The sequence below is a fragment of the Pteronotus mesoamericanus genome, unplaced genomic scaffold (assembly GCF_021234165.1).
Source record: "Pteronotus mesoamericanus isolate MK-2021 breed Mesoamerican mustached bat unplaced genomic scaffold, CSHL_Meso_final contig_101, whole genome shotgun sequence".
Classification (NCBI taxonomy): Eukaryota; Metazoa; Chordata; class Mammalia; order Chiroptera; family Mormoopidae; genus Pteronotus; species Pteronotus mesoamericanus.
Window position 1 is genome coordinate 16,846,701 of NW_026555001.1, and position 23,489 is coordinate 16,870,189.

At 53.5% G+C, this 23,489-nt stretch overlaps 1 protein-coding gene across 3 annotated transcripts in view; it reads right to left on the reverse strand.

Annotated features, from left to right (window-relative positions):
• The window catches only part of EFR3B (EFR3 homolog B), a 77,668-nt gene that overhangs the window by 14,410 nt on the left and 39,769 nt on the right, over positions 1–23,489 (reverse strand). The window contains exons 4-12 of one of the 3 annotated variants that reach the window (XM_054568971.1): positions 22,316–22,466; positions 10,376–10,497; positions 6,095–6,244; positions 4,780–4,914; positions 4,271–4,349; positions 3,477–3,582; positions 3,059–3,220; positions 2,099–2,210; positions 1,691–1,742 (exon numbers count right to left, since the gene is read on the reverse strand). In XM_054568971.1, the coding sequence (XP_054424946.1) occupies positions 1,691–1,742; positions 2,099–2,210; positions 3,059–3,220; positions 3,477–3,582; positions 4,271–4,349; positions 4,780–4,914; positions 6,095–6,244; positions 10,376–10,497; positions 22,316–22,466 (1,069 nt within the window). Of the gene's footprint in view, positions 1–1,690; positions 1,743–2,098; positions 2,211–3,058; positions 3,221–3,476; positions 3,613–4,270; positions 4,350–4,779; positions 4,915–6,094; positions 6,245–10,375; positions 10,498–22,315; positions 22,467–23,489 lie in introns of all 3 variants that reach the window. The other 2 variants (XM_054568965.1, XM_054568959.1) reach the window with 2 other exon arrangements.

Consider the following 23,489-nt stretch of genomic DNA (forward strand, 5'->3'; position numbering starts at 1 on the left):
ATATTATAAAAGGATGCCTTCGATGATTCCGCAGGCCCTGGGGGCCTAGCAAATCCTGGCACCATCAGCAGCAAACATCAGTGCTGACTGAAGGGGGTGTATCTGAGTGCACCCCAAACTGTCCCCTTAATAAGATGCTGAGTACAAATTGATGAGGGTAAACTCAGCAAAGAAATTGCAGGAGTTCCTGGGTGGAGGAGGTAACCAGACGTGGGCAGTGTTTGCATGAAGAGCCCCCATGACACTGGAGTGGCGTGGGAGGCGTGGGCTGGGAGAGGGGAGGCGGGGCACACGGGAGGGAGGCGGGGCTGGGCAGGCTGCCGCACGGGGAAGGGAGCCGAGCCGGCCAGGGGTGCGATGGGGCCTGGGGAGGGCCAGGGGATGGGAGGCCTCCCAACTTCAGTCTGGGAAGACAGGCACGCCTTGTTTTATTGCGCTCCCGTCTACTGTGCTTCACAGGTATTGCATGGCTTTACACACTGAAGGTAAGACCCTCCGCCAGCACAAAGATTGCAGCTTGCTGAAGGCTTGGACAATGATTAACATTTTTGGTCAATCATGTTTTATCTATCTATCTATCTATCTATTTATCTGAGAGGAGAAGGAAAAAGAAAGAGTGAGAATACCTTTGGGCAAGAGAAACATCGATCGGTTGCCTCTTGAATGTGACCCAAATAGGGACTGAACTCAAAACCTAGCCATGTACCCTGACTGGGAATCAAACCGGTGACCTTCTGCTTTGTGGGAAGATGCCCAAGTAACTGAGTCACAGCAATAAAGTGTTTTTTGAATAAGGTATATACATCGGGTTTTAGACATAATGCTATTGTGTACTTAACAGGCTACAGTATATATAGTGTAAACATAACTTTTACATGAACTAGGAAACCAAAAAATTCATGTGACTTGCTTTGCTGCAATATTCCCTTTATTGAGGGGCTCTGGAACCGAGCCCGCAATATTGCCAAGGTGTGTGTGCCTGTATGAAATCTGGATGTATGTCAACTGGAAACTGAGACTTGCTCTTTGACAAGGAGCAACATGTGGGGAACAGCATTTCTAGAAAATTCTTGTGGTTGTATTTATTACAGGTGAGGAGAGATGGAGATAAAAGCAACTAGTAGAATAATCTAGTTGTCAGGTGTCCAGAGTTTCGGCCAGGGCTGTGCCTAAGAATAACTGGGGAGCTTGTCACGGATACAGATTCAGGACTCCGCTCAGACTGGTGGCTCAGAATCACTGTAGTTTAACAAGTTGGCCATAGGGATGACATCTGAGAACAACAAATTTAGACTCCAGTGATGGCTGCAGAGGTGTAAAAAGAGGAGCATAAATCACTGGGGAAGGGAAAGTCTGGGGAGGATCTGGGCGGGCCCTTGGAGGCGACAGGGGCAGGAATCAACAGATTCCATCTCAAAGTGACAACGCTCTCCGCTCTCCGTAGCTGATAAGGAGCCTTTGTGAGAATTAGAAACTGCCAGCCTGCCCGCTCTGGATGGCCCCGCTTTGCGTGTGCCCAGCCAGGCTAGCGAGTGAACGCAAGCTGGATTCCAGGCCCCACCTCATCCCTGCAGTCAGACACATTTGTGCAGTGTGCAACCTGCGCAACTGTATGTTGTTGCCACCTCTTGGCCTTGAAGGAGCTTCCTCCTGCAGAGGCAGAGCAGGGACTGGGACAGAAGGGACTCACCTGAAGGAGGGATTTCAGCAGCATGATCTGGGTCAGCCGGTTCCTGTTCTCCCTGTAGACCGGAGACACACACGCTCACCAGGATGGTGATGTGGGTGGAGACCCCACACTTGCCTGCCTGGTTCTCCCTCGTGGTTAGATTCTCCATGAGGCTTATCTTGTTGGGCTACCCAGGACAGTGACACCCAGAGCCAGGAAGCACACCAGGGAATTAATGGCTCCCCCCAAGATGGGAGGTAGTTACTGGGGGGAGGTGACAGACTGAGTAACTGCTGTGGGACCCGAGAGTAGAAGAAGAGAAGTGAGGGCAGACCCAGGAAGGCGAGAGCTGGCAAACATGGGGAGGGGTCGCTGGGGTGGACCCGAGGCCGGGAGAGAAGGCATGGGCGCAAGGCATGGTGGCCTTACCCTGTCCTGCCTGTCTCCATGGGGTGGTGCAGAGAGGGCAGTGGGACCTTGCTCATGATGAAGAGGATCACCTCCGAGCGCTGGTACGTGGGCAACGTGCTGGCAAAGGAGCCTGAGGAGAAAGGACGGTGGCGAGGGTGGGCCCAGGCGGGGCCACAGCTGCCGGCGGGGTCTCTCATCTCAGCCTTTTGGCTGAGCCAACTGCTGTGGGGAGTGTGGGCTGCTTCTCTGGGGGCACAGTTAGCACCCAGAGGAGAAGGAATTCCAGGGCACTGGTCCAGGCTCCGGTTCCTCCGCTTGTTATTCCTGAGCCTGAGGCACGGGTCTCCAGGGTGGGGAGCCCGGACCCTGGGACCAAGCAGCAGCCCAGGCACTGGCTGCTCTGCAGGGTGCCCTCGAGCAAGTCACACCTCCAAGAATCTCAGCAGCTTCATCTGTGAACTGGGGACCAGTCCTGCCCTGCCTGCTTCTCAGCGCTGGCGCTGGGGCTAGAAGGCTCTGGAAGTGAGACCCTTACCCATGAGGCAGCTTTATAGTTCTCTTCCTTGCCCACGTGCATACATGTTTCTCCATGGCTTCCTCCCTTTCCTCTTTCCTTCCATTCATTTTCCTCACTCTCCACCTCTCCAGTCCCTCAAACTTGGGGGCATCGGGCAGGCCAAGTGGAAGAGTTTGCCTCTCTCAGCCTGTGGTATGAAGCCCGGGCTGAGAATCCCATGAAGATTGTTCTGGGCTGTCATTCAGGTCTGACGTGGGGCAGCCTGTGAGCTGCACACACCACGGACTGACTCCATACCCACCCTCCCACCCCCTTGTTGGTGAGTAACACGAACAGATGACAATCTTGCAACGCCCAGGACTGAAGTCTTGTGGGGGCCATCTCCGGGCCACGCCCCCCAGGGCCACGCCCCTCCCAGGCCACGCCCCTCCCCGGGTCCGACGCTGCCCTGGGACTGGCACCTATGGTCTTGATGACAGCCTCCTGGAACATGCGCTCTTCGTGCTCCTTGATGATCTTGGTGCCCAGGCTGACGGCCCCGTCGTAGCTCCCGGTGAGGGCGTAGTCGATGCTGAGCCGCAGCTGCCTCAGCAGAGTGTTGAACATCTCCAGTACCGTGGGCCCTGAGTGCAGCGCGGTGGGAAACCCAGCCTTCAGGGCTTCCTTCTTCTCTCGTTCACTTTTCCCTGCCCTGAACTTACGGGGCCAGGGCTTCCTCTGTTCTCACCTCCCCCCGCTGATCTCTCCTCCCCAGGAAAACCGGCTCTGACACTTGCCTCAGGTGCCTTGCCCTGTTCTGGAAGGGGAGGCAGCCTCTGCCAAGGGCAGTTCCTTCTCCTTGAGGGGTTCCCAGCCCCGCTCCTTTCAGGGCCACCTTACCCACGGAGCCAGTGGCTGCGATGACGGCGGCCTCCGATAGGACCTCCACGATGCCCGCCCGCACGGTGGCCGCACTGCGGCTGTTGGCATCCAGGTGGCTCAGGAGCTGCTGGATAACCAGGTGGGAGTGCTGCGGCTGGGGGGAGGAAGACGTGCTGGTCCCCAAACAGCAACCCCCACGTGGCCTCTGAGCCAGGGCAGCCCCGGACTGGGGCCCACAGGCAGGCGGGGCAAAGGTGGGATGGATACCCTGATTCCTGTTCCCGGCGCCTCCTGCCTTGGTCCAACAGAGAACAAAGCCAAATCCCAGCAAAGACTTGGATTTCCACAATTTTTGCTGCCTCTTTTACTCCAAATGGGTCAAGAATCAATTTTAAAATATCATCTTCCTCCCCCCACCATGTCTTATTAGTAAGGGCCACAAGAGGCCACCTGGTTTAGTCTAGTGCTGCTCAAAGCATGGCCCATAGTCTGGTGACAATTTAAGGTCTGATGCCCTTTTATCCCGAGATAAGTGCAGTGATGGAGAGCAAGTGTTGAGTAAGCAATTGGACGCTGCCATGGCAGCCAAGCATGGTCTGTGGGCTGTACTCTGCACGAGCCTCTCATTTACTTGTTCTTTGAATTCTTTAAAATTGTATGTTACAAAATGTTGGTCTGCGATGCAGTAGAAATAAGACTAAACTGGCCTCCTCCACAGCAAGAGGAAGCGGGACTGGCTGGACAGCCGGCTTTGTCTGTGAGGGCTCTGCCCTGCTCCCAGAGGACAAGCTGCACCAGGGGAGCCACCGTACCTGAATTGAATACATGATGATTTTAAAGCAACGGATGGCGAACACCTTGGGCTCCCACAGAGAGTGGTTATCCAGATGGCTGTGAGGGAGAAAACATGGGGGGATGGCTATGAAACGCAAAGGGATGTTAGGGGAGAGAGAGCTCGGTGGGAGAGGGGCACCTCCAGGGTCCCGGCCCTCATGTAGCTCCAGGGAAGCAAGAGAAGGGAAGCAGGGGCCCCCAGGCCAGTCCCAGCCCCGGAGATGGGGGAGGTCAGGGAACAGGGCTCTGTCATTGTGGATTGAGGTGTAAACTGGGCACCTTCTTTCAACTTTGAGGGCCCTCCTACCAACTCCTCTCCCCAAAACTGCATATGGCCACTGTGTGGTAGCTTTTGTTGCCCCAGTGTAGGGAACACAGACACAGAGAAGGGACCCAGCTTGGCCACTACCCCACAACCGTAACACCTCCTCCCCTGCTCCCCGGCGGGGACCTGAAACTGTCGACTTGGGGGTGGGGAGGGACTCACATGAGAACAGGCTTGATGGCGTTCTTGATGTTGCCAAAGGCAGCCCGGCCCAGCAGTTCCCGGAGGCACCTCTCAGCCAGCTCTGCCGGGTTCTCCTTCTCCTTCTCAGGCGCTTGGAGGGGCGAGGGGGACCGGCTGTGGGGACACACAGCCTGGTGGGTGGCGGGTGGCAAGCAAGGCAGGAGCGGGCTTTGCGCGTGCCTGGGTCTCTGTGCTGCAGCCATGCAAACAGTGGCAGCAGGACCAGCAGGGACCTGATGCAGGTCACGGGGGCAATGGCACGGCTGCCAGAAGCTACGCAGGGTAAAGGAGCCCGCGGCGGAGGAAGATTGTGGGCGAAGGGATAAAGTTTTCTTGGAAATCCTGAAGGACAGGGCTCTGTCAGAAAGACTGATTCCCTGGGCGCCGTGGGCCCGGTGAGGCACCGCCCACGTGTCTCCAGGCTCCTGGGACTTCAGGGGGACAAAAAGAGGCGTGGTATGAAGAGAGGGGGGCAAGATAGCGGAAAGCAAAATAAAGTGGGAAAGAGGAGAAGGGAGAGGGAAACGGGAGGCGAAAGGCACAGAGGGTGGCCCAGGTGTGGCTCAGTGGTGCCTGAGTCACAGGAGGTGGGCACAGATCTGGAGAGAAGGATCCTCAGGGCTCGCTGCCCTGAGACCACAGGGCAATCTTGTCAGTGAGGTGCGATTCCAGAAATAGCCACCCGAGGGCACGCTTGCTTTCCCTGCCTGACTGGCCGCACAGGCTCAAATGACAGAAAGTGAGGGGCCTAATCCAGCCAAGGTGCACAGGGGCGTGGACATTTCCCTCCGTCCCATTTCACAGAGCAGAAGAGCAAGGGGTGGGGACCAGTTGAATTCCAGGTCTGGGGGCTTCCAAATTAAAACCCAATATCTGCAACTTGTGTTTTTAGGGCCTGAAACACCATTAGGAAGTGAGCAGGGAAGGAAGGTTGGGGAGGGTCGGGCCTCAATCACGGGGGCCCCGTCATGCAAGGCATTTAAAGCTGCCTGGGCCTGCTGCTTCCAGAGGACAGAGATAACCCCGAGTCTTGGTTCTTTGTTCTTACCAGCACGCACTTCCCCCGGGGAACCCAGCACCATTACTGCCCTTCCCTCATGAATGCAGACCTTAAGGGGTACAGCGGGGGGCAGAAAGCCGGCCCTGGGCTCCTTGCAGGACAAACCCCCAAAGCCAAGACCCTCGGCCTCACAGACAGGCGTGAGCAAGCGGCAGCCGTGATCCCCAAGCGGCAGGGAGGGCAGCCTGGGAGGGCTGCTGCACCTGCCGCCAGGTTCTGTCCCGACCTGCTCACCTCTCCGCCTCCTCCACGTGCTGCAGGTTGAAAAGCAGCGAAGGGACAATCTTGTCCATGTGCTGTGGGTCCCAGATATTGGCCTGCAGTTCATCGTTCACCGTCTTCCTCACCACTCCCTGCAGTCCTTTGATGCCCGACATTCGGATTCTGTAAGGAAAGGGCGAGATGAGGCCAGGGAGTCCTCCAACCCCGAGCAGCCCAGCTTCTGTGGCACGTGCAGGGGCTAGGGATGCATTCATCACCGAAAGGCAGAGCAGAGCCCGCCTTCTCTTCCTGTGACTCAGGCTCCCGGGGGCTGGCTTCTCATGCTGGCCGGCACGAGCCCAGGGGACAAGGTTGCCTGCCTGCCTTTGCCCTGGCGCCACCCAGCCTTCATCCCTCCGGCTCCCTTTCCTTAGTACCCAGCTGGGTTTGTTCCAGCTTGAGCCCACGATACAGGAGCTCACAGTGCTGCCAAGAGCAGATGAGGCTGAACCCAGGGCTGTGGGCAACGTGCGGGTGATGGGGGGCCTGGAGGGAGGGGCGCAGGGCCCCCAAGCTCTCTCGGCACAGAGGGGTTTAGGCTGGGGCTAAGCTGACTGAGAAACCGCAGGGGAAATTGAGTCACCGCCCAGAGGAGAGCCCTTTCGCACACCCCCCAGTCCCCGCTGCGCTGAGCCAGGGACAGCGAGGTCTTGCGGGGGGCCTTTCTTTACTGGCCTTTTATTTCAGCTTGAAGTTCCTTTTTTAAAATCAAACATTTTTCTAGTTATAAAATAAAATAATACATGCCAATTATAGAAAAGTATAAAGCAGATCCACCCCTGCCGTAACCACTCATCGATAACCATTACTGGCATTTTGGTGTCTTTCCTTTCTTCTGCACATAATATATAACAGAATTAAGAACCTATTACATATGTAATATGTATTTTTCCCCACAATATTTTATCATAAGCATTTTTTCTATATCATTAACTCTTCATAACACATGCGACGTAGTGTCCTAAGAACTTCCTAAACTGGTCCCCATTGGCCATTTAAGTTGTTTCTACATTTTTTGCTGCTATAATAGTGCTACGACGGACATCACTGGATAAAAGATTTTGCTGTCTTCATTTCATTGCCATGAGTGGAATTACTGAATCAAAGCTAAGAAATGAAAGGCTCCCAGTGTTGCCAAATTACTCTCCCAGCCACGGCACGCAAGCCGCGCGACAACGCCAGCCTCACTGTTGTGCATCGGCTCTGGGATCTCATTTCAACATCTGCTCTAATTTCATGGCTCAGAAAATTCCTCGCATCTTGTAGCTGCTTTAGTTTGGATCCGTTTGATGATGATGGGAGTTGAGCAGTTTCTACATGTGCAGTTGCCATTTGTATTTTCAGCCTCAGTGCTAAGTGCAGCGAGCAGGGTGCTCCCCTGCTCCTTACCTGGCAGCTGTCCCCGGATGGGGAGAAGTGCCCGACAGCCCCAGGATACCTTGGCCCAGGGCCAGTCGGGGCTTCTGACAAGGTACAAGGACTCCCCAGGGAACCACTCAACTATTCTGACCTGGACCCCCGAGTCAAGATCCTGAACCAGAGGCTGCCCAGACTGAAGAACGAAGTAACTGGAACAGTATTCCACTAGCTATTCTGGGCTCTGGGTTCAACGGTGCTCCCTGATGCACTACAGAAATAAATCCCACACATGCTGGGCTCACGTGCCACCCCAGACAGCCTGGCTGGCCCAGGGGGCGGAAAATTTCCTTCCCAGGGCTTCCTCACGCAGGAGTGTGAATTGAGTTTTCTTCTTGCCTTCAGTGTCCCCAGAGTTCCTTCCACTTGTGCCCACATTTCATTCCATGACACCCAGACCTGACTGACCCTTGCAAAATCAATCCTGAAAGATCAGGCCTATGGAGGCGGGAGACCTCTTACTTCTCCTTGTCATGGGCTCAGTGCAGGCCTGCATGTGCAAGTGACACTTGTGGATGTCCCTGAGCCCCACGGGATGGCACACAGACACACCCCACCCCTATTTAAGGGACCCGAGGGTGGTTCTTGGAAAGGGGCTCTGCAAAGGCTGCGAAGGAAAAGGGGAAGACCCCTGGGGAAGGAGGGTGTGGGGGGTTATAAGAGAGACATAGGAGAGGTGGGGAGAGGACCGATGCCAGGAACTCGTCCTGCCCCGCACGCCTTCCTTCCATGGATGGCAAGTGCCAGGCTGTGCGTGCAAACGGCACAGCCCGGTTGCCGGGAGCAAACCTCAGCAACCCCTCTCCCGGCGTTCAGTGTGCTCCCAACACCGTCAGAACGCGGCGCTGACCACATCTGCTTCTGCGCCTCTGCACCTACTGCCGTGGGATGCGTGCATGAGTGCGTGAGTGTCCAGTTGTGTGTGAGAGTGTATGCATGGATGCGTGACTGTGTGTGAGGGTGTGTATGACTGGGCATGAGTGTGTGACTGTGCGTGAGTGCGTGGCTGTGTGTGAGGGAGAGTGCGTGTGTGCAGGCTGGCACGAGGCATGAGAGGTGTGCCCTCCGCCCCCACTCCTGAAAACTTGGCGTTGCCTGACTTGTCTCTACCGGTTACGGTTTCACCTGGGTACAGTCCTGCACTGTCCCCTACACCTGCTTCTAGACAGGCCCCACCTGCTCCGCCCCCTCTGCCACTTTGGGGTGACGTGGCTACTGCAGGAGCTAACGCTGGGGAGAGGACAAGGGACTCCTTCCTCCCGCAGCCCCTGCTGGCCTCATTGTATGCACTGTGGTAGCACAGCCCGGGGACCCACAGCTGGTTCAGGGGATGGGAGACAACCTGCCCTAGAGTCACTCCGCAGCCACAGGCTTGGAAGCTTTGGGAACTAGCAACCAGGGGACGGAGGGACTCACTTCTTGTTTTTCCAATCCAGGCCGTCAGCTGTGGTGAGCAAGCTGCTGTTAGGGGTACACGGGGCTCCATAACTCTGCTGTTGCAAAAACTCAGGGTCCCTCTGAGGTGCTGATGCATCCGCTGAGTCCCCGGACAAACCACTGGAGAACGGGCCTACTGTGCACATGCTGGCCACATGGCCACTTCAGACCCCCCGCCTCTTTCTTCTCCAGCTCCTCCCGCAGCTTTGGTGAGAGGACAGCTTAGCTCCTCTCACTCCTTCCTTCCCCTGTGAACAGATTCTCTGGTCTGTACAGCAGTGATCTACTTCTAACCCTTTTGGGCCCTGTAGTTCCAAGGACAATGCTTGCCACAGGACACTGTTTACTGCTTCATCAGCCTGATGCCGTGTCCTGCTTTATCCCTCTGTGTCAGCACATATTCATGTAATTTCTTTGTGATTTTATTTGGGGGGTTTTATTTCTATGTTGATCAGTATTGTGAGCTAAGTATTTTTTTTCACATTGGAGTATGCATATGTAAAGGTCTTCAGTAATTCAAGAGATTTATCTGAAAAACATTTGTTCATTCATGCATGCACGCACTCAACCAACATTGACTGAGTCCCTGCTGCTCCCCAGCCACTGCTTTAGCAATGGGGGTGCATCAGTGAGCAAAACAATGGTTCGTGCCCTCCCAGAGCTTACATTTTAGTGGGCAGAGACAGACAATGAATAAGAAACGCAGTGAGGAAATTATGAAACATGTGTGAAGAGGATGCATACCATGGGCGGCGGGGCGGGGGGGCAGAGCAGGGTGTGGGGGGAGGGGAGTGGTGGGTGGGATGTTCAGGGGAGGGTGTCATCGACAAGGGGACCTTGGAGCCGAGGCTGGAATGAGATGCACGCGGAGGAAGCATTCCAGGCACAGGAGCAGACTTGGCAAGACTTTGCAGCAAGGAGGCCTATGTGGCTGGAGGGGACTGCGTGGGAGGAGAGTGGAGCAGGTGAAGTCAGGAAGGCAGTGGGGATCGGCCAATGCAAGGACTTCGCTTCTTACTGGTGGGCAGATGTTTGGGTGGATAACGGTGACCGGGGGAGGGGGTTTCTGGGTGTATAAATGCATGCATTTCTGAACAAAAGAGCATGTGTGTGTGCACGTGTGTGCTGTCATTGGCTCCCACACTGGGCTCATGGGACCATTATCTTACATCCACCTAGTTTTCTGCCCCAGAGGCTGTTCCCTTAGAAAGCGCACACTGGGAGCCCAGCACCGCCTACCTACCCACCTAAGTTCCACCAGCTGCTCTTTCCTCCCCAGTGATGTCAGAGCAGAGGTGGCCACGGATGGGATCCAACCCACAGTCTGGGCTGGGAACTCTGTAAGACCCATCGGTGCCTCCGTCATGCACTGTGCACGCCCCCTTGCCTTCCGCTACTCACTTAGTCTTGATTTCCAAGTCATCGTGGCTGGAGTGGCACATTTCACTGAAGCGGGACACAAAGAAGTCATAGCTCCGATGATAGGATGGAGTGTCCTCCTCGATGTTGGCAAACTTCACAAACTACCCAGCAGGAGAGAGAGAAATGCACGTGAGAGGTGACCTGCTGTGCTCCTCATCTTTGAGCTTTGGGACTTGGCATCCCTGGGCTCCCTGCCGCGTTCAAGCCAGGACACACACAGCCGGGGAAGCACACATCCCAGGACCTGGCTGCCGTCCACCTCCCAGGCCTCACTGAGTCCAAATCCTGCTCATAGGTCCTGTCTGCACAAGACCGGGACCGTGGCCCTTCTGGGCCCTTCCCTGCTGGATGGAAGAGCAGAGGCTGGGGGAGGGGAAAGTGGAGCGGGCTCACTGGCACTCTGGCTTCCTGTTGCCTCCTGGCTGCACCCAGTGCACATGGGGGCCGCAAGGAACAGCACTGAAGCAGAGTGCAGCCCTCGCCAGAGTGTGGCACCCCCTGGAGTGCATTCTGGGGAGCAAGGACAAACCTGAAATTTGATTAAAAAGTCACATTTGATGGTTAAAAACTGGAGTAAATCTTTAAGTTTGCCCCTCCATTTCCGTAAGTCTCGCTCAGCCTTCTCAGTGGCTAGTGCCTTCTACCGTCACTGTGCTGTGCATTGCAGGTCTGAATAGGGACTTAATTTCAACCCAGCCCCACCGGGAAGCCAGAATCATGGACTAAGTGGAGTTAAATTTCTAAAAAGTTCAATAGAATTCTGATAGGTTATTTCATTTGTTGTTATTAATTTAGTAGTGCAAACAACTCTGAAAAGATTAGATTTAAAATGTATTCTCCATTATGCTGACTTGTATTACTTAATTGCTACAAATATTTTTGTGGGTTCAAAAAGGGAATACGATTGAGATGATTCTAGTACCAACTCCAGTGTGTATGCGTGTGTACCCGTGGCTTGTGCATGTGTGTGGTTTCCACAGCACCAACAAGCGATGCTCCAGACTCCAGCTGGGCGCCTTGGAGCTCTGCTCGGTTCTGACACTACTTATCCAGAGGGTGCGTCACCTCCCATGGTCAAGGGTTCAGTCCTGTAAGACTGTCCCTCTTTCAGACTCCAGTGGCAAGGCCAGGTTGTCACCTGTGCTTCTGACTGACCAGCTATAGCCGGGGGCGGTTCCCACAAGCGCCACCTGGGGTTGGAGTTATTTGCTAGAGTGGCTCACAGTACTCAAAGAAACATTTTACTCACTAGATTACCAGCTTGTTACAAGGGGCCAGGCGCTTCCATGCCTCCTCCAAGCACGCTCAGCCTCCCTGTCCCCGCACGCTCGCCAACCAGAGGCTCTCCAAACCCCAGCCTGTGGGTTTTCATGGAGGCCTCACTACATGGGCACAACCGAGTAAATCATCGGCAGCTGGTGCCCAAGCTCCGTCTTTAGCCCCTATCCTCTCCCTGGAGGCTGTGAGTGGGTGGGTGGGGAGCAGGGACTGAAATCTCCCGCCCTCTAGTTCCATGTCTGGGTCTCCTCTAAAAGTCACCTCATTAAAATAAACCCCTGTTGGGGTGGAAAGGGGATTGTTAGGAAGACCAAGACGCCCACCTCACCTTTATGGAGCTCACCACTGAGGAAACTTCATGGATTTTAGGGGCTCCATGCCAGAAATGGGGGCTAAGACCAAATGTACATTTCTTATTATAAATCACCACATCAGAACTATCATTCCTAAACTTCCCTAGTTAGTGCACTCACAATATTCAGTATTAGTTGTCCATCTATTTCCCTACTCAACTACTTAAAAGTTGTTAATAAGTTTTTCTCTGGGTGAAATTAGTGATTTCCACAAACATCATTAATTACTATAGTGGTTTTTTCCTTGTAATGATACATATACACTCATTTTCTGCTGACTGATACAATTTCAACATGCAAAGCCGATACGGTGATCTTTCCTTCCAAGTTACATCCAAAATGCATACATACATTTGCAAGCAAGTATTCTGATATTAGCAATAAACCCAAATAGCATGGCTGGCGTTGTTGATGTGGTTCTGCGGAAGACGTATAGTGGAAGTCATGCGCTCACAGGATCATTGATTAGACACGGGTTCAGGAGTTCTGGAAGTGACAGTGAAGATAGCCTTTGGCTCTGCGACCTTCATAAAGCCCCAAAGTCTAGAACAAGACTTAGGCTGATACAGAGGCTGAAGCTAAGTTTGTCTGAAGCCAAATTTGGGTACATGGCTGCTCTTAACCATGAACAGGATGTTCCCAGGCTGCACTCCCCACAGCTGCAGCCTGGCTGGGGCAGGCTGTCTGCCCGCTCAGAGGGGACATGCAGCTATTCGGGCTCTAACAGCGGATCTACGCTAACCAGCAGTGTGACCTTTGAGGGGGGCATGTAACTTCTCTTACATTTTGGTTTTCCCATTTATAACCTGACCAGCCCTATCTTCATTCACTACCGTTCTCAGTTTTTTCACTTATACTACATTTACTTCACAGACAATGAAGCAGCTTAAAATAAGACTGAACTGCTTGTGTGGGTGCAAAATTGCACATATTTGAGTCATTAAAACAAGGCTGAAAAAGAGAGGCCACTAATGAAGAGGAAGAAACAGTCCAACCAAGACTTTGTCTCTAGCATTCCATGTCAGCATGGACTCAGATGTATGTCAGGGGAGTGAACGACCCAAGTTCATGGTCACTGGTTTGGAGTGTATGGGCTAATATTAAGCAATGAACGTTTAGAAGCTTATATATAGCAGGTACAGCCTTAAGCATTTTACATACATCATCTCTTTTGTTTCTTAAACTGACTCTAAGCCAGAGAGCTATTATTATTATTATTCTCATTTTACAAAGAGATTGAGGCCCACAAATGTTTAGTAACTTGCTCAGGCTCCTGCGGGAGGGACACTGGCCTCACCCCGCTGCCGCGGCCTCCCCCGCAACCGGGGCTCGCCCGCCAAACCCTCTCCTGGCTTTTAGGCCCGCTGGCTGCTTCCTCCAGCGCCTGAGGCCCAGCGCCTCGGGACTGTGGCTTGAATGGTGAGGGCTGGTGGGTATTGTCAGGGAACAACAAGCAGAAGATGAAGAAGCGGCCAGGGGTGACCTCAGTATGGTCTTCTGAAGGGGGCTGGAGGAGTGAGGACGCTGCTTTCCAAACACTATGGTCTGGCGGAGCCAAGGGGCCTGGGTGAGCACGCACATTCCTGCCTCCAGCCCGGACACGCTGGGCCCATCTTGGGAAAGGCCCGGGATTTACCTTTTAGCAAAGTCCCAGGAAACTCCGGTGGATGCTCCGATGGTCCAGCACCCACGTTTGAGAGACGGAGCAGGATCGCCGAGGGGCAGCCTGGCCTCCGCTCTTCCCCTCCAGCCCCCGCTCCGCACCCTGACACTTCTCTGAATCCATCCCTGTCTCTGTGCCATGTGCTCTCAAGTCCCCTTTTACTTCCAGCTTTGACTTTCCTCCAAGTGCCACGGAGCCACGAGCAGGACTGCAGCCGGTCAGGCGGCGCCGCCTAGGGCCTGGCCTGAACACTGTTCGTGCCTGGGCTGTGTTCTGTGCTGTCCAGGCTGCTAAATATTTCAACTATGACCCTCCCCCGCCCCACCCGCCCCACCAGCTGTAAGTTTAGAATTGAGATTACAATCAATTTTTAAAACTGGAAAATTCAGTGACAGCCACGAAGAGTGAAAAACAGGCATGGGGGTTCCCTCTCTAAACCCACGGTGGCCTTTTCTAGACCGGGCCCGCGGTTTCCTCTGAACCTGTTCCCACAGGGCCAGCCGCCGCTGCCGGCCTCGCCGTTAAGACCCTCATTTTTTTTCCAGTGTCCCTGGCTTTTTACTCTTCTATACGCTTTTCCCCCAGAAACTTAATTTCGAGTCTTCTCAAGTTTTGATTTTGATGTAAGGGCCCTTCTACTTCATTAAACGGTGCTCCCCTCCCTCTGCTGGGCCCATGACTAGCCACCCCCCTGGGCATCTTGTTATCTGCACAACTATGGACAAGTCAGGTACCTGCTGAGCCACTGCTCCTTCATCCACAGCAAAGGACACTAGGACTGATGCCACAGGGGATTAAACGAGGGTAAACGAGGGGCTGAGGGACCAGCACAATGCCCGGCCCTGAGGGATGCTCAGAAACAGCACTGTGGTGAACATGGGGACAGTGGTTTTTTGTGGTCTGCTCTGTCAGCTCCTGGCCTAGGCTCAGGTGCGGTGTGACCCCTGTCCTTTCTATGCCACCAACACAGACCCAGACAGGTGATCACAGAGGAGCCCGCATGGGCAATAGGAACCATGCATGGAATGCATCGCAAATTCAGAGAGAAGGGAAGGAGTTATAGCCACCCGTCAATGCTCTGGCGCCTAAGGGTGGGAATGGGAACAGCAACAGAGAGCAGGGGAGTTGGCAGGTGACAGCCAAGGCCCTGTAGTACCATTCGGGGACTGAAAGTCACTTAGTGAATGGGGTGGGACAGAGCACACCACCGAGGGACAAGGGGGTGGGCAGGAGTGGGAGCCCAGCAGCCATCCCTCCAAGGCCAGGAAGACATGACCCAACATGGGTTTATAGCCTCTTCAAAATGCACGTATCTATCACCTCCTGGGAACGTGCGTAAGGTAGAGGAAAGCAAGAAAATCTCCCTGAGCTCCTGTAGTGACAGGGAGTATGTGAATTCCAGACTTATTCTTAGGAAGGTTCTTATTTCTAAGAGGCTTAAACTCCTTGCGGGTCCTACAGGACTTGGCCCTGCCCAGTCACTGCCCAAGTGTTGGTGGGGTGATGTCCCAGTGCATCCGTGACATCGCCGAACAGGCCGTGCCCCATTCTCCCCAGGTCCGCCAGTGCACTCCGGATCAGAAGCACCATCTCAGACATGGTTATAGTGACGCTTGTCTGCTCTGTCTGAGCTCGTCGCCTCTTGTTCTGCCGGAAGCCTTCAAAATACTCGAAAGGCACCGGTCCCTGAAGAAGCTATTTACAGACACGGGAGTTCGGGTCAGGAGGAGCCATGAGGCCTTGTGCCCACTTTTAACATCAGGTGTGGATGGCAGCAACATTGGAAAGAAGCAGTTAACGCCTATATTCGAAGTACTGAGGGCATTAGATACGGCTAGGGCCCTGCAGCTACATGCAGTGTCAGCTGCCAGGGGGGGGGGGCCCCCTCCGGTCTCAGCCTCTGTCTTCACGCCTCTTCTCTGCACCGGATCTCCCTGTGCCTCACCCCATGTGACTGCATTCAGGGCCCACCAGGACCACCCAGGACAACATCCTCTTCTCCTAATCCTTAACTTGGCCACATCTGCAGACTCCTTGTTTCCATACAGAGTGACATTCACAGGTTCCAGGGACTGGCATGTGGACATCTTTGGGGCGCCATTTTGTAGCCCAGCAGAACATCCATTGTCTGATGTAAATTTTGGCAAACCAGCGAGGGGGGCAGGGCCTGTGCTGCTCCCATGGCGAAGATGGGGAAACTGAGGCTTGAAGGGAGCCAGGGAATTCTTTCAGGTCACCCAGCTGGTGACGGGTGGAGCGGAGCCTCAAACTTGGGAAATCTGATCCCTGATGCCCCCTACCAGTAATTTTAAATTTTAATGTGCATCAGAACCACCTGGGGTCAAACTGAAAATGCAGACCTCAGAGCCACCCCAGGGCTCTTGAACAAGACATGGGAGAGGACCCAGGTGTCCATATTCTGAAGACACTCCCTTCTTCTGGGTCAGGGGACCTATAGCCCAGGTCCTTTGTCCCTTTGGACAAAGCTCAACCAGTAGATATGGAAATGTTCTGAGGCAGCAGGGAGGGAGAAGGCTTAAGCAGTTTGCTGGGAAAATGTAGGGAAGCTTGTTCTTGGTAGCGGGGGTCCGTCAAGGCTGGAGAGATGGCCCCCTCCCTTGAACTGGAGGGCTGCGGGCTTGAACCAGGGTAGGATGGGCAGCCTTGCCTTGGCTCCACCCCTGGGGCTCAGGGCAGGCTGGGAGGCTGCAGCCTCCAGGCTCAGGCTGTCGACCATTCCATTCCCACGCCCACCGGGACTCTTGCTCTGTTACAAAGTCTGGTAATGAGATTGTACTTGATGCCATACAGAGGGCGCGCGCCCCGTCTATTATATCACGGGTGGTACCACGATTAGCTGATCAAATAGGCATTTTTTTGGTACCAGGGTCTCTGAACATCGTTAGAAATCCTTGGTTTGATGGCTTAGTAGGAAGAACTTGCCTTCTCTGGGCCTGAAGGACAGGACAGACACACCAGCTCCGATGCCCTTTGTCCGTAGTGTCCCCGTGGAGGCAGCTCCTAAAGAGCCACCCAAAGCCGTCCCTACATCTCCCAGGGGGCTGACAGGAGGAGACCAAACAGAAACATTGGTGATTGTAGTACAGAGGGTGAAATCGGGGTGCTTCACGGGGGCTCCGGTCAGGGGACCGCCCCCCACGGGGAAGCCCACCTGGGCAATGTGCTGAGGCGGGGCTGGAACTCTCGGGTGTTGCAGTGAGCAAAGGGCTGCCCTCCCCCTGTAACAGGCAGCACGGAGTCAGGGCTGGAGAAGGCCCCGGGGCCGAGCTTCATTTCTGAATCCCGGCACCTCCGCTTGCTAGGAGGCTGATGTGGAACAGGCGACCCAGGCTCCCTGTGCCTCAGTCCCCCACCTGTAAATGGCGCTCGCGGGAGCAGCTGCCTCGTAGAACTGCTCGCCTGGTGTGGCCAGCCCATCACAGTTAACAGTCGTAGCCTCTGCCCCGCGCCCCGCCCCGGCCAGGGCATTTTGGGCTTGCTGTCAACACCATGAGTTTTCAGCAGGCCCACTTACCTGTCCACTGGTCACTGTTTTTTTTACAAGCAGGAACTGTCTGTCTCACCTCTACCATTGCTGTTCATACCTTACAAACAGGTTTGATAAAAATGTTAGTTGCCTAAATGATGAGATTGTGAAATAATAAAGTTGGTTTCTTTAAAAAAAAAAAAAAAGATATTACGATGATGTGAAAGGTCTCCATAGCAACGAACTAAAAATCCCGAACATGTGACACTCCAAAGGCCAAGGGTACTGCTAGGGCAACCCTTTCAAGATCAAAGTTTCAGCTCTTCATATGCTCCAAAGGGGGCCAAGCTTGCTGGAGCCGATCGCCAGCGCTCTGGTACGGACGGGAAGGAGCCACAACTGTGTGAAAACTGAGAGCTACTAAGTGCCTCAGTCAATAAAGAGAAAGAAGCTCCAAATATTGACATTGCAAAGCCAGCTCTCCGCTGGCCTGGAGGGCAGACGCTGAGCTGGCTGCCCTCACTGCAGCGCTGGCTGAGCCTTTCTGGGCCGAAGTTAGCCTTTCCTCCTACAGCTGGGTGGTCCGAGCCTCGCGGCTCCCTGTCATCAACCACAGAGCCGAGGTTTCAGATGCCAGGCAGAGGGGGATCCCCAGGTCTCCCCTGGTCCAGGACTGCAGGCCTCTTACCTACATAAGGAGGAACGGGAACTGCATTTTTACTTCCCTAAGCAGTTCTAGAAGGGAAGCAGATCTTGTTGCCCAGGTTTCCCACCTGCTCTTGTTTATAGTGACTCCTGGGTACAGTTTTCACTGAAGCCAGAGAAACAGTCCCCTGTGATGTGGTCGTGTCCTGCCAATCTCCTGACCACCAGCCAAGGCAGAGCCATGCTGAGGCCTCAGACAGCCTCTCCTATCTGTGCCCACTAGGCCGTCCCTCCTTCAAGAGTCTTTGCATAACTGATGTGCGTGAAGGTCTCCTGGGGAAGCCCAGCCCCTCTGGCCCCAGGCAGGCCGTGCGTTGGCCCCCAAGGCCCACACAGGGCAAGTGCAGCGCTAGGGAAGCACCGCTGCCTATGCTCCAAGGCCCTGTCACTGGCCGGAGCTGACCCCGTGACCGGAGCTGTTTTAAGGACCTCTCATTCTGATGCAGCCTGCCTTCATGGAACTCACTTCTGGCCCGCTGGTCCCCAGCAGGGCTTATTCTGCACTGGTGTTGGACATGGTAGCATTGCCAGTTTCTAGGTGACCATCTGAACCACAAGGAAGGATGAAATTTTCACTGGCGGCACATGAGAGCGAGAGGAGGAGGGAACCAGGCTTGGAGAGCTCAGACGCCGCAGGGGCGCGTGGAGGAAGAGAGTCACGGGAAGAAACACATTGGTTTCCTTTTGCTGCTGTAACAAATAACCACAATTTAGTGGACGAAAGTAACACAAATTTATCATCTTACGGTTCAGGGGATCACAAGTCCAACATGGGTCAGCCGGGCGCTGCTTCTGGAGGCTCCGGGGAGCCTCGGTTCCCTTAACTTTTCTAGCTTCCAGCAGCCACGGACACCCTGGGATCACCGTCCCTTCCTCCACTTCCAGGGCAGCAGAGTAGCGTCTTCAACTCTTTCTCTCCATCCCTCTGCTTCTGTCACCATGTCATGTGTCACTTGTCTGACCCTGGTCCTCTGGCCTCCCTCCTATAAAGATCCTTGCGGCGGCATTGGGCCCACCTGGGTCATCCAGGATACTCTCCCGGTCTCAGGATGCTTAACTTGATCGCATCCGCAAAGTCCCTTTTCTCGTATAAGGTAAGAGTCTCAGATTCCAGGGATTAGAAACATGCACACCCTTGAGGGACCATTATTCAGCCAACCACAGAAACTAAGAAAAACGAGCCATGTGGGAAGAGCCAGAGTGACAGGGCCAGGCAGTCAAGGGAGTATGACAACGGTGCTGTCAACAGGGAGAGATGCCACCGAAGATCAAACATCAGCTGCGGGTGAGTGGGGAATGGTTATTTGCACATTTGCACAAATTTCTAACTGCAAGGACAAAAATGGGCTTTTCCAACAGAGCGATTCCAAGTCACCACCCTGACCTGGGGTTGCACTTAGCCCCCGTGAAAGCGGGACACCAGACATGGGTGCTCCCATGGTGACGCTCAGAGTCACACCCAGCACCCACGAAGTAATATGGCCAAAAGTCTTGAACTGTATCAGCCGAGCCGTCAGAGCTCATTCGAGTTCGCAGGAAGTACAGGAGACAGGAGAGCAAAATGAACAACGCCACAAGGAAGTAACAGACAATCTGGAATGTGGGCCACCCTACCAAGCAACTGACCGGGTCTCTTCAAAAGGTCAATGTCGAGAAACAAAGGAGGTCAGGAGAGTGGCTGGGACTGATTCAGGGATGTAAGAGACAGAGAAAACAAAGTAAATCGTGATCTTTATTGAATCCTGATTTGAAAGATGGCAATAAAAGACAATACGGGGACTATTAGGAAAATTCAAATTGGGACTAAATATTTTTTTTAAATCAGGGAGTGATAGTTTTGTTAGGTGAGCTAAAGGTATTTTGTGGCTATGTAGAGCATAAATTTTTTTTTGTTTGTTTATTTATGTTTATACTAGAAGAGATTTGAACTTACGTTTGGACTCAGGGAAGGAACTAGAGAAAGGAAAATGGTGTGGACACGGGCAGAGAAATAATGGACATAGGAAGAAAGAAGGGAAGAAAGAAAGGAAGGAGAAAAAGAAGGAGAAAAGAAGGGAAGGATGGAGAAGGGAACCCTGCACAGGTTTAAGACCACAGCGAGCACTGGTCCCCAAATATGCTGCTGGTGCCACTAGGGAAACTAAAACCTAGACTCGCGGGTGCCCCTCCAGAGATGCTGATTAGTAGGCGTGGCTGAGACCTGGAATCTGTCGGTATGCAAAGCTCCCCAGGACACTCTCTCATTGGCCAGGTTTGGGGCCTTGAAGGGGGTTGGGTTTCTGAAGATGCTCTGCAGAGCAATGAAATTTGTTCTGAGCGGATCCAGGCAGCAAAACCAGGCCTGAGGGAAAGCTCCGGGAGGCAGAGGTGACCCAGAGCCAGCGTGACCGCAGGGAGGCCGGCGCCAAGGCTGGGCTCGAGGGAGAGGACCCCACACCCGGCGCGGCCCAGTGAGGACAGAACATCGGGCACAGGGCTGAAAACAAATCACTGCAGCCGCCTCTGACGCCAGCACTCCCGCTGCGGGGCACAGATGAGCCATTTGACTTCTGCGGCCCTGTTTCTGGGCAGAAAAATCCAGCAAAATGGAGGTGGTAGATAAGCTCTAGTTTTCTTTTTCTTTTCCTTCTCTCTTTCTTTCTCTTTTCCCCTCCTTCCTTGTTTCCTTTCAGCTTTCTGGCAGGAAAGCCCTCCATCCCAGTGAAATGTTGCAGGCTTCCACACGGAGTCCTTCTGATCCTCCTCCTGCAGCCCCCCAACCCTGTTGCCCCCACAACACCTCCAGTTCCCTGGGAAAACCAGTCGAAATGCCTAGGCGCGACTCTCTAAGATTACCTCAAGCACTAACAAGCTGGCAGTTCTAAAATAATGAGGAGCCAAAGAATGCTCTTCTTGGGAAGGCTTAGAAGCCTCCAGGTTTAAAGAACCGCAAAGAGCATCCGGATGAGAGACAACACTAGCAAAGGCCGCCTCCGAAGCTGGACTCCGGGTCTACTGCACTTGACTTGGCTCTCTTAGAATTGCTAGTCCTTACGTAGTCCTCACAGTCTGCAGTGCAGTGACCATTAGTCAAACTCCCTGTCTTGCTGATGCAATGACTCACGTGATGGGGAACCTAGGAATTTGCAGGGCCCTGAATTGTCAAGACTATAGTTAACAAAACACCCGCCGCGGACTAGGATTTGCTGTGGGGGAAGCGAGAGCTGGCAGCCACCTGCATGTGTGTCCCCCCTGGGGACACGCCTTCTAGCTGACTCGTTTATTTTCTATTCGGATGTTCCCTTCTAGACCATAGGTATCTGACACAGGACAAGTAAAATAGCATCTGAAGCTGTTGCCAGGGCAACCTGACAAAACACTCAGCCCCCAGCTACTGTACATGTAATTTGTCAAAGGCAGCTGGCCCAAGAGGGAGGAAAGAGAAGGGCATCGGTTGTGACTGTCGGTCTTGGAGCGTAGAGCCGGGAGACTATTTTCTGGTGAAGTCAACTTAGGCAGAGCAGAAAAGCAGTTGTGACCCGTGCGATAAAGATTCAGAAAAGTCAGGAGGGGAGTCTTTAAACATTTTTTGGGTGATATCTGTAAAATGGTTGCATATCAACGCTTTTAACCTGAAGCTGCCTGAAGACCTGGAGCTGAAAGTAGGCCCTGAAGAGGAGCTAAGAGAAAGGGCAAGAAATCGCAGAAAGCAACTGTAATACTCAAGTGTGTCTGGACACCCATGGGAAGCTGATGGCCCTCCTCTCCCAAACCGTAACCTCTCGTGGCAGCAGGCACTGCAGTGAGACCGGCGCTCTGGAGCTTGGACAATTGGCTCTGCTCGTGGAATCCATGAAAGGGCGGAGGCTCACAGAAGACAACGCACTCGCGCTCACCCAGCCACGTAAGGGAAGAACTAAGCCAGGAGCCTGGGCTCCTGCGTCCCCACGATCTTGCCCCGTAGCTGGCACCTCTGTTCTGGGGATGTCCGTTTATTCTAGTTCTGCAAGAGGCACAACTCGGTCTGGGTTTCAAAGTACGTCGTGGGGAGCCAGGGCTGGGCTGTGGGGGCGCCGGGCACCCCCTCCCACCCCTTCCACCTATTTCTACCTCTCGTGGGGGCTCACTTAAAATTATTTAAGGGAAAATCTACTGCTAAAAAAAGCTCAAAGATCATCAGCCTAAGGATAGATAATGGTTGCACAGCCTTGTGAATGTACTAAAACCACTGAATCATATGCTTTACTATGGTGAACTTTATTTTTTAAATGTATTTTATCTACGATAGTTATGCAGATTATACTATATAAATCAAATATTTATATTCAAATAAAAACTAAATGCCCCCTTATTCACACAAAAGGAGACAGGTTAAGCACGTGGATCTGAATCCTAGCCCTGCGGTCCCACCCTCCACTCTCCCCCACCCCCATGGCTCCTGGGCAGCTGCTCACCGAGTTGGTGCCGAGGATCTGCAGGTTGGGCTTCTCTGACTCCAGCAGCTTGGCCACCATCTTGAGGAAGCTCTCCACGAACAGGTTGATGCTCTGGCAGTGGCAGGCCATGAGCAGCTGGTCCAGCGCCTCCATGGCGATGCAGACGGACCTGAGGAGACAGCACCCGCGCACCCCTCAGCCCCGTGCACTGCGCGACGGGGCAGCGACGTCCTGGGCAACGACCAGGAAAGGGGGCTCGTCGACACATCGTCGACGCTCAGACGCCACCCTGTCAAGTGCCCGCTGCAGCCCAGCACGGAGGATCAGAGCTGGCAGAGAGCCTAAACGCCAGCTCCTCCGTTCCCACGCTTTGCAGCTGACGACCGTGAGGACAGGAGAAGGTACCATTTCATGAGGAAACACAAGCCAAAGGATTGGTGCCCAGAAGAGCAAGTTTTGGCCCCATGGCCAGGGAGATCAGAGCATTACTCGATCCCAGGTAAGAGGCATTTGTTGAGCACCCGCTGAGGAAAAACTCTGTCCTCGGCAGTGCCCGCGGTGTGAGGATGAATAAGTCCTTCAAGTGAAAGATCTTAGAGGTCGAAGATGAGGTAAGCACAGAGATATCTCCTCTGAAGGGAAAACAAGAAACACTACGAGAAAATCATCATGATGTCCCACGAGGGTCCCATAGAAGGAAAGAGGTAGCTCAGGGTGGGGGACAGTGAAGAACTTTGTGAGGAAAATTTAGGGAGAATCTGAGATGGGCCTGGGCCAGCCAACTGCAAAGGTTGAGCAACTTAAAGCTGGCAAGTTTTGTATTTGAAGGTCTCAGTTCTATGATGATCTATGCAAACAATTTGGTTGACAGCATTGTCATGTTTGGATGACACTTACCCTACCTAAGGAGCATTTCTACCTCAGAGGAAAAGATAGACACAGAATTAAAATGCTTTTCACCTTATAAAGAAGGTGGTCTGTGTCAATTCTAACCTGCTAACTACTCAATTCTTCTAAAGTTTAAAACCTGAGTGAATACCTTCAGAACTAGGACTATGCAACATCCAATGGAGAAGAGATTACCAGTTAAGTCAGCCCATCCTGTTTGTTGACAAACAAATAAAAACCTCTTTAGCCCTGGTAGGTGTGACTCAGTTGGTTGAAGCATCATTCTGTAAACCGAAAGGTTGCG